Source organism: Chrysemys picta, chromosome 2, assembly GCF_011386835.1.
Source record: "Chrysemys picta bellii isolate R12L10 chromosome 2, ASM1138683v2, whole genome shotgun sequence".
NCBI classification, from domain to species: Eukaryota; Metazoa; Chordata; order Testudines; family Emydidae; genus Chrysemys; species Chrysemys picta.
The window spans coordinates 218,476,144-218,485,740 of NC_088792.1; the positions used below are offsets into that span (position 1 = coordinate 218,476,144).

Sequence of the window (9,597 nt, forward strand, 5' to 3'; positions counted from 1 at the left end):
TTGTATTCACCAACATATATTATACTTTTGTAAGAATTTCATTTTTGTTTAGGCACTATCTCTGGAGTTAACGAGAGCACTGCCTTCTCTTGGCCCACGTGTAACCAATGTGGCAATGGAAAACTGGAGCAGCATCCACAGGATAGGTAAGAATCAGTTTGGTGTTCAATGTACCAAGGCTTTTTTGGTGTGCAGATGCAGCCTTAAGAGCCATATGTGGTACACTCATTCCTACAGTGTTGTCTATGCCTGTATTCTCCCCCAACAACTACACAGGGCGGGGGTTGGGAGGGAGAGGGACAAAACTGCAGGATTTTTATTCCTGATGGAATGACACAACCAGTAAGGGTAAGATTCACCTATTACGGAAGACACAAGTAGAATCAAAATGGCATGAGTTTGCTATGATATATTTTTGTAGGTTACCTCAAACTAGTACTGATATAGTACTTCTCTCACTTTTTACTGGTATGTATTAGTTAACTTCTGTATTATTCCTCCTATTACATTAATGTAAATGAGAGGAGAATCAGGCCTGTTAAGTTTATAACCTTTCTAAAAATGACCCTTTTCTACAAATAGATCACAGCTGTAAAGTCTGATTTCTCAGAACCTTTCAGGGCTTAAAACAAATGCTATCTGTTATCTTGAAAGGGGCACTGGGGCAACTGCATCCTGGGACATTGGTTCAGTACTGGCTCAGGAAGAACTCTACCAATTAAATTACAAATGCTACCTCCCACTACGAATTCTACCAGCTGAATTAGCAATGCTACTTCCCAACAGAATGTTCTTCAGAAGGCTCCCATCTAAATACTTACCTAGTCTCATCTTACATAGTTTGAGAGACCTTGATGGGATGACAGCACAAGACAATAATGCTGTAGGCATAGTGTAAAGGGAAGAAAAAAGGATGTCTTCTAGTGACATAAGATACATAAAGAGGGATAGAGTGATTTTGATTCCAGATTCTGGTAATTTACAGTTAAAGGGATAAAAGAATATTTACAACAAAAAAAAAACAACAACACTGTATTCTGTGTTGTACATAATTTCCCCTGAAAAACCGCAAGCCAAAAATACAAAGATTGCCCTATATTTTGGTAGGTTAAGTATATCTAATTAGTAGTGCCTCTGTGTGTTTGTTTTCCAATGGATCAGACCCTCTCGTTCGAAGGAAATTTTGCTGTTGTTTAGCTAATAATGTAATGTAAATTTATTCCATAAAACCCCAATTCAGCAAAGCATTTAGCTATGTGCTTAATTTTATTCATGTGATAAGTCAATGAGACATAAGCATGTAGTGAAAGTTAAGCAGCTGCTTGAGCACGTCGCTGAATCAGGGCCAAAATCAGTACATCATTCACTTATTTTAGGGAGGTTGTGGAATCTCCATCTCTGGAGATATTTAAGAGTAGGTTAGATAAATGTCTATCAGGGATGGGCTAGACGGTATTTGGTCCTGCCATGCGGGCAGGGGACTGGACTTGATGACCTCTCGAGGTCCCTTCCAGTCCTAGAATCTATGAATTTGCCCTCTGACCTGTTGACTGATACTTGTCTTTCATATGTCTCTTCCATCATTATTTGTTCACATATGTTTCAGGGGATCATATTACTGCAGCCTGTGCTCCCAAACGGTAATTTTGCCAGTTCTCAAAATGCAACTGGAAGTCTTTCTGCACTGTCCATCCCGACCTCATTGTACAGTAAAAGTAAAGGTGAGTGTAGATAATAAAAGTGCTAATTGTATCCAGTATATTTAGGGTAGGTGTGTTGATATCAGGTGCTCTGAGACACAATTTTCTATGCAGCCCCTGATTGAAGAAAAATGATAACTTTATTAATACAACAAAAAGAAAATCCTAAAATTAATGTGGTACTGAAATGGAGATTAAGGGTCTAATCATGAAGTCCTTACTCAGGTAAAACACCTGAGTTCATTCTTAGAGCTTCATCCCACAAAATGCTGAGCACTTCTTGCAAGGTGCTGAGCATCATCAACTCCCATTGAAGAACTTGGCTGAATTGGGCCCTTAGGAAGTTATGAGCCGTGGATATGTTTTCTTCAATGAGCCAACTGATAGGCCATAGCTTAAAGGAAATATGGGTGTTTTGACTCGCATCCTGAAGTTTTTTCAGTATTACCTTTAGGTCTTTTGGTTTTGTCAGTCAACTGTGTGGTAAAACGTAGGACAGACAGTTCTAGGTTCAAGATATTAATTTTCATTTTTAACATGCAACGTGAATGTTATACATAAATGTGATTTTTGTCTTGTTGTCCTTTCACTTTCTTACTGCAGCTGTTACAAAAAACAATTTCTTCTGTCCTGATGTCATCATCCAGTGAGGATGGGGTAGGTATACATAAAATTAAGATAAAGAAAGAAAGTGAAACTTCCTGAAGTTTAGTTTAGAGGCAGAGTTCCGAAGTGGATAGTAGATATTCTGAGCTGTATGTGAAGACACTGGAGCAAAACATGCTAAGAATACTTTGCTCTATATAGCATCTTTCATTTGGGAATCTGGGAATGTTTAGGAAAAAATAGTCTCACTACACCAGGGGTGGGCAAACTTTTTGGCCCGAAGACCACATCTGGGTATGGAAATTGTATGGTGGGCCATGAATGCTCACAAAATTAGGGGTTGGGGTGTGGGAGGGGGTGAGGGCTCCGGTTGGGGACTCTGGGGTGGGCCAGAAATGAGGGGTTCAGGGTGCAGGAGGGTGCTCTGGGCTGGGAACGAGGGGTTCAGAGGGTGGGAGAGGGATCAGGGCTGGGACAGGGGATTGGGGTGCGGGGCAGGGGTGCAGGCTCCAAGGAGCGCTTACCTCAAGCAGCTTCTAGAAGCAGCAGCATGTCCCACCTCTGGCTCCTATGCGGAGGCACGGCCAGGCGGCTCTGCACACTGCCCTGTCCACAGGCGCCACCCCTGCAGCTCCCATTAGCAGTTCCTGGCCAATGGGAGCTGCGGAGGCAGCACTTGGGACGGGGGCAGTGTGTGGAGCCCCCTGGCTGCCCCTACACATGGGAGCCAGAGCGGAGACATGCCGGTGCTTCCGGGAGCCGCACGGAGTAGGGCAAGCCCCCAACCCTGCTCCCCAGCTGGAGCGCCAGACCAGGGCAAGCTCTGGACCTGCTCCCTGGCAGAAGCTTGAGGGCCAGATTAAAACATCTGGAGGGCCAGATGCGGCCCCTGGGCCGTAGTTTGCCCACCCCTGCACTACACCCTGACAGAAAAGTATTAGTACACCTATTTACAGATGGACACTTAGTGCAAGTCAGTGTCAAAAATAACAAGAGTCCTGGCCGGCTAGTTCTTTCCTCTAACACCCAGACCCAATTGCTCTCAAGTAACTGCCACTGAAGTTTCATCATAGGAAGTAGCACTAAAGAAACCTGTAAAATATATAATAAATTGTGTTTTATTGGAACCTGAATAAATCAAACCACAGATACATGAAACACAAGCAACCATGAGCTATAAGACATAGTCATCAAGTGGCTACTCTCTTGGTCTGAGATATCATCAGTATAGCCCTATTTGCTTGTCTTTGTGTTTTATGTAGTATGTTTAGTTGTTACTTACACAATACACTGTATTAATTTGATCTATAAGGAATATTTTAAGTTGAAAGTTTTTCTTAAAATTATTTTGCAGTGAATTGTTTCTTGCTCTTTTATATTGTAGATAGTACATGTAAGCTAATAGACTTATGGTTTATAGAAGACCGTTTTTAAAATGAGTAATAATCTTCCTGCAACTCTTGAACACAAAGCCAGTGTTTGATAAGAGTACTTGCACACTCTATTCTAAAGTCTATTCAAATGTCATTTGACACAAGCTTCTTTCCATTAGCTATTTTTTGTTTGGAAAGTATAACAAAATTAATTTAGTTTTTTTAATTAGTTGGGTTAGTTAAGTAAAACAAACAAAACCCAAAGAAACTCATTTTCATGCTTTAAGTCTTAAGAATATTTACCAGTTATCCATAAAGATTACATCTGAAAACTTGCTATTTGGAGGGAGGGGGTTTTCTGGCTGAAATCCAGTGATAATTTTTTTTCTCCATACTCCACTAATTCAAACTGCAACGTTATTTTAAAAAGAAAGCACATTTAGGGAAAGACTAAGCATGAGAAATATCACTCCAAATTGTAATTTTTGCCAAAGTTAGTGTGGGCTTCAAATAAAAATGTTTTTTCAAGCATGGTCAGAAGAGCCACTAGTCCTGTTTTCTAATCCTGGGTCTACCATCTTTTTGTGTAACCTTGGACAAATCACCTAACCGTTATATCTTCGTGTACCACACTATAAAATGAATATAATAGTACTTACCCCACAGAAATGTTGAGGCACAATTAGTATTAAGCTATATTGTGATCCTTAAAGAGCTATATAAATGCAAATTATTATAACTATATGTAGGGCAGTACAGGAACAGGTGTAAAGTTTTTTTTTTTTTTTTTTTTATGTTTAGTTTCTAATGGGTTTTTTTTCTTTGGTTACCTTCTTACAGACCGTGCACACACACATGCACTGCCCTATCACATGCAAAATCCTTGGGTGTCCAAGAAAGCTGTATAAAGAAGCAGTTAGCTATGCTTTCATGGACTGGGTGCTAAATTGCAGTAGCCATTATACCTACTGCAGTTTTAAGAGCCTGACAGTGAGATCCATTCTAATTGCGACTGCTGGGAGATGTTTTATTTCTAAATTATTGAAAATCTAATTAGTTTATCAGACTAAGTACGTTTTTTGTAGCAGCATTTCACAATCTTATTTTGTTTAGCCTCCTTTTTGAGCAGTAAAAACGTTGTACACTGGAAGAGGACCTTACACTCTATCTTTGAGTTGTATGCTGCCTAGAACAGAACGTACAGTACTGTTTGTTTAATCAACATGCCTTTATCACCACAGAGTTATGAGGTGAAGAGTGTGCTAGGAAAGGAGGTGGAGTTATTAAACTGCTATGTCCAGTCTGTAACCAACCATCCTAGCTGTGTTGGATTGGAGGAAATTGTCCTTCTGGAAGCAGGAAGAAACTAACCTGAATGCTGTCAGCTACTAGAATATCTATGGACTTTGTAATGTGGTTATTTGATAACTATGCCCACAGATAATGTATAATGCAAGCATGATAAGTAGTGAGGTTGTTTATTAAAACTGTGATTTAGAAAATATATTATTGCTAAACTTAAAAAAACTAAGTATGTAAAAAAAAACAAAACTTTTTTTCTGAATGTTTATATTGTGCTTTTGGTCAGTTCAGAATTTAAGAGTATAGTTCTTGAGAGTATTCTGTTGGAGTAAACGTTCATGAATGTAAAACAACTTGTTCTGGAGGTTTGAATGTTTGGTGGTTTGGGTGATATTTTTATAATGGGTGTTATGAACATTTTAATTTTGTGTGTATCAAAAGAATAACTTTTTAAATGTTATTTTTTTGAGTAAGGGTTTTAGCATGAATGGTGGACTTTAAGTAAGTTATCTGTTTTAATAATTTCCAGAAGCATTATATACTGCACACCATTGAAACTTAACTGTAACATTATTACCACACTGCAATAAATATTACAAATTCAGATTTGAATGAGCCTCGTTATCTTTCAGATGTGATAAATGGTGTCAAAGGTATATTCAGCTAATGTTTTATAGTTAGTCATAGTCTAAATATAGAAATACTGTGGCATCTAACTTACCATGAGATTGTTCTTTACTCTTTATACACATTATACCATATAATGAAACAAACTGGTTCAGGAGTGGTATAATTGTACTGACAGCTGCACGTAGATAGGGTTCTAACCTTAATCTGTCTGAGATGTTTTTATCTCAGTCTTTTGTGTTCATAACTGAACTTTAATATAAGACTAGACTGTAAAGTTAAGGCACCAACTGATTTTTTTCTTTGTCCTGTACAGCACAGAGCAGATTGTCTGCACTTAGTGAAAAAAACAATAGACCAGAGTTATATGGTAACTAGTTTTGCATGCTGAAAAGATTTTGCTGCCTGATTTGTGGCTATTGAATAGACAAATAACTGTAAATCTGTCTTCTACTAGTCATTTCTGGGGTCATTGTAGATAATGGAATGACTTTTGGGCACTCTTTTGAGCACTAATAAATAACCAAGCCTTTGAGTCAAAAAAGACCTTTTCTTCCTTAGCCTTAAGAAAAAGCTACAAACACTGGGCCTAGTCCATCAGATAATACCAGGTGTAATACTTACTGCTGTGAATAGTCCCACTGAAATCTATGGAACTATTTTCTGCAGGTAAGCACTACACCCTAGTAGTGTTTACAGCATTAGGTTGGTTTTCTGCAGGCCATTGCTGCCCCCACACATGCTGTGCTATTAATAAGTATACTTCCAGATTATGAACAAATTTAGGTGACTAAATTAACTTAAATATATGCAGTTATTTTCAATGGCAGTTCTGCCTCTTGGACCCTCACTGTCAGTAGAACTGCACAGCAAAGGTGGTCAATTTGTTCACTGAGTACGATTCAGAATTCTAAAATGTATCCATACAGAAACTAAAGATTCATGTACTTGCAGCAATAATGTAAATAACCTGTTCATTCCACAAGGAATGCATTTTTTCTGTTGAACTTCATAGCCTTAAAACCTCTTTGTACAAGTAACAATATACATGGCTGGACCTGATTTGGGGGTATTGCACAGCTGGAGCTGTTAACTGTTGTCTTGAGGTTTTACAATTTAATAGCAAAACTTAGCTTCCCTTGTGTTTTGTTTGTTATGCTACTTGAGAACCATGATAGGAAATGGCCTACTTGTTGTTAAGAGTTCAGCCACTGGTGGATACAGTTAGCTTGAACTGTTGTTATAAATAGTAATTACTGACTCAACATTTGTACAGCAGAATGTAGTCCGTGCAGGAAGGTATACTTTATAACCATTATACTGGCAGACATGAATTTTAACCCTACTAACGAATACCAAAGTGTTGCCTCCATTTTCTTTTGAGATGTTTAAAACGTGCACTAAATAAGCCTATTCGTTTTTCCCCCTAATTTAATAATAGTATTGAAAATTAAACTTTTTAAAAAGTTGTACTTAAAGCACACCTCCATTCTGGGTTTTACTGATGAATCACATTTTCATGTTAATATTACTATGCATGGTTGTAACTCCTGAGTAGTACAGCTCCACCTGTTGCATTTACTCTCAACCCCTGGCTCCAAAGCATAGGGCAAAGACATGAAGCAGAAGTGATTAAAAATGCTTTTTTATTCTTAGAAATGCTGTAAAAATTGATATAAAAGGTTGAGCATGCTCAGTCTTTTTCCTCCTACTATCTACAGTATAAAGGGTTTTTGAATCATTTTTACAAATGTACCATAGCTGCATCAATATGAATAAAATGTAGAAAAAGAAGAAAAACGACTGTTACAAAAATAATTTAAGGGGAAAACCACAAAAGTTTAGCTTTTTTTCCCTTTCTCTCGCGCTCTCTCTATATATAATTTTTTTTTGCAAGTTCGGCGGTTAAAGACCCAGGCCGAGCCCAATCTTGCTACAACATTCAAAAGAAACTGAAACCCAGCACAATTTCACTGTTGTTTCTTCCTCTCTCCCTTAATGCCGCTTAGGGAGCCGACGGGAGCCGAGCAGCAGCAGCGGCCCCTCCGCAGTCCTGAGGCACTGTCCCCGCCGCAGGTAGGCCAGTCCTGGCTCTGCAGCGCCGGCTGCTCCGTGTAGGTCTCTGAGGTATTGGTAAGATAAGGCAGTCACAGTCCCTCGAGTCCCTGCCCACAGGGTTACCGGCAGTCGGTGCCCGAGCCGGGCTGCAGGAAGGAGGCGCCAGGCAGCTGCTTGAAGAAGTGCCTGAGGCTGGTCAAGTCCCGGCTCAGCTGCTCGATCTTCTTGTGCAGCTTCTCGTTCTCGGCCGACAGCTCCAGCAGCTTCTGCTGCATCTCCTGGTTGCGGCGCTTCGCCTTGTCGCGGCTCTTGCGCACGGCGATGTTGTTGCGCTCCCGACGCTGCCGGTACTCGGGGCTGAACCTGTCCACCCACTTCTTGCCGCTCCGCTCCTTGCCCGCCGGCTGCCCCTGCCCGCAGGAGGAGGAGGACGAGGGGGACCGGGTGCTGCAGCTGGACGGCGAGCTGCTGCCCGCGGGCTCGGGCGAGGTGGGCGGCGTGGGCTGCCCGCTCAGGTTCATGATGGTCTGGGCGCAGGTGGCGACCTGCGAGGGCAGCAGCGAGGAGGAGAGGTCCCTGTCGCTCCAATCCGGCTCCCGCTTCAGGGCGGCCCGCGGGGCGGAGGAGGAGCCCGGCCGGGGCTCGCCACACAGCAGGGCGCTGCCGAAGTCCTTGGCGGGGTCGCGGCCCGCCGGCGGTAGGTACTCGCCGTAGTCGCCGCCCCGCTCCGCCTTGTGGTTGCTGTTGAAGAGGTCGGCGAAGAGCTCGTCGTTGCACAGCTCCAGGTTGGGCACCGCCGACATGGAGTCGATGTAGGAGCTGAAGTCGATGGCGCTCTCGTCCTCGTACATGGCCGGGGCGGCGGCGCTCAGCTCGGCCAAGCTGCTGCTGCCGCCGCCGCCCCCCTGCTCCTCGGTGCTCATGCCGCCGCTCCCGGGCTTGCAGGAGGGGCTCAGCCCGCCGCCGCCCGCCTTAGTGTCGTAGAAGTTGGCCGGCTCCAGGGACCAGTTCCTGTAGCATGCCGGGGAGTCCAGGCTGTACAGCGCGGCGGCGCTCATCGGAGAGCGGGCAGGGGCTGCACAGGAGTTACAGGGGCGCGGGCTCCGCAACAGGTGAGTGGTTCCCCCTCCGCTGTCAGGCTGGGCTGGAGGCTGCTGCTGGGATCTCTCTGGCCGGCGCCTTCCCCGCGAAGCAAGCGGCGGAGTGTCACGCTGGGTCCGCCAGGAGCGCCCAGGCCGGTGCAGACAAGGAGTTAGTTCGAGACCGGGGGCAGCAAGTCTAAACCTGGGAGCCGCCGCCTGCCCCGCTTTTATACAGCCCCGGCCCCGCCCCCTGCCCCAGTGACGGGGAGAGAGTGTTACTGGAATCCCTCGGGCCCCGGGGCGGTGCAGCGCGAGGGGAGGGGTCTGCCCTGCGCCGCTGCCGGGGGGCGACACAGCGGGGGCCGGGGAGCAGCGTAACCTAGATCTTAGGCTGTGCCTCGTAAATCTTTGCTGCAGCAGCAAGTGGGGGGTGGTAGGGCTGCTTCCGCCACAGAGCCAGAGCCCGTGCAAGCTCCGCTGGCTGCTGCTGGGAACGCGCCTGTGGTGCCAGTGCCTAGGACAGGCGGCAGGACTCGCTGTTCTCATTCCCACCTTCCTGTTTATCGGAGTTTGCGCTGCTCGGGTTCCTGGGGAGGGGGGTGGGGGCGAGAAACCACTTGCCCTGAAACAGACACGCACAATGCACGTGGGCTGCAAACGTTCCCCCTGGGCAGGACCAGGGTAACTGTTCAGCCCAAGAGCAGCGCCAATTGAGAGCCAGAAGCGAGCGGCTGAGGCAAAGCTCAGCGTCGCCAAGGCAGAGCGTAGCTGAGTCGAGGACTCCCGTGGTTGCCAGGGCTGGAGCTGGGTTACAGCCTGCCGAGGAGAATCTCACCTTCACCCGGGGGT

General features: G+C 44.5%; 2 protein-coding genes across 8 annotated transcripts in view; one reads left to right on the forward strand and one right to left on the reverse strand.

Moving 5' to 3' along the window:
• The window catches only part of SPIDR (scaffold protein involved in DNA repair), a 305,024-nt gene extending 298,888 nt beyond the window's left edge, over positions 1–6,136 (forward strand). For 5 of the 7 annotated variants that reach the window (XM_005279938.5, XM_005279939.5, XM_042857049.2 and 2 more), the window contains 4 exons: positions 53–146; positions 1,607–1,721; positions 2,304–2,357; positions 4,921–6,136. In XM_005279938.5, coding sequence (XP_005279995.2) covers positions 53–146; positions 1,607–1,721; positions 2,304–2,357; positions 4,921–5,049 — 392 coding nt within the window. In that variant the 3' untranslated portion in view covers positions 5,050–6,136. The remainder of the gene's footprint in view (positions 1–52; positions 147–1,606; positions 1,722–2,303; positions 2,358–4,920) is intronic. The other 2 variants (XM_042857048.2, XM_065582092.1) reach the window with 1 other exon arrangement.
• Positions 6,137–7,237: 1,101 nt separating this feature from the next.
• Positions 7,238–8,951, reverse strand: CEBPD (CCAAT enhancer binding protein delta). The gene has a single exon (XM_005279940.4). The coding sequence runs from the start codon at positions 8,722–8,724 to the stop codon at positions 7,786–7,788; it is 939 nt and encodes a 312-aa protein (XP_005279997.2). The 5' UTR covers positions 8,725–8,951; the 3' UTR covers positions 7,238–7,785.
• Positions 8,952–9,597: the final 646 nt, after the last annotated feature.

Excerpts from the sequence above, each read along its gene's own strand:
- CEBPD (XM_005279940.4), bottom strand. The coding sequence starts at position 8,724 with ATGAGCGCCGCCGCGCTGTACAGCCTGGACTCCCCGGCATGCTACAGG.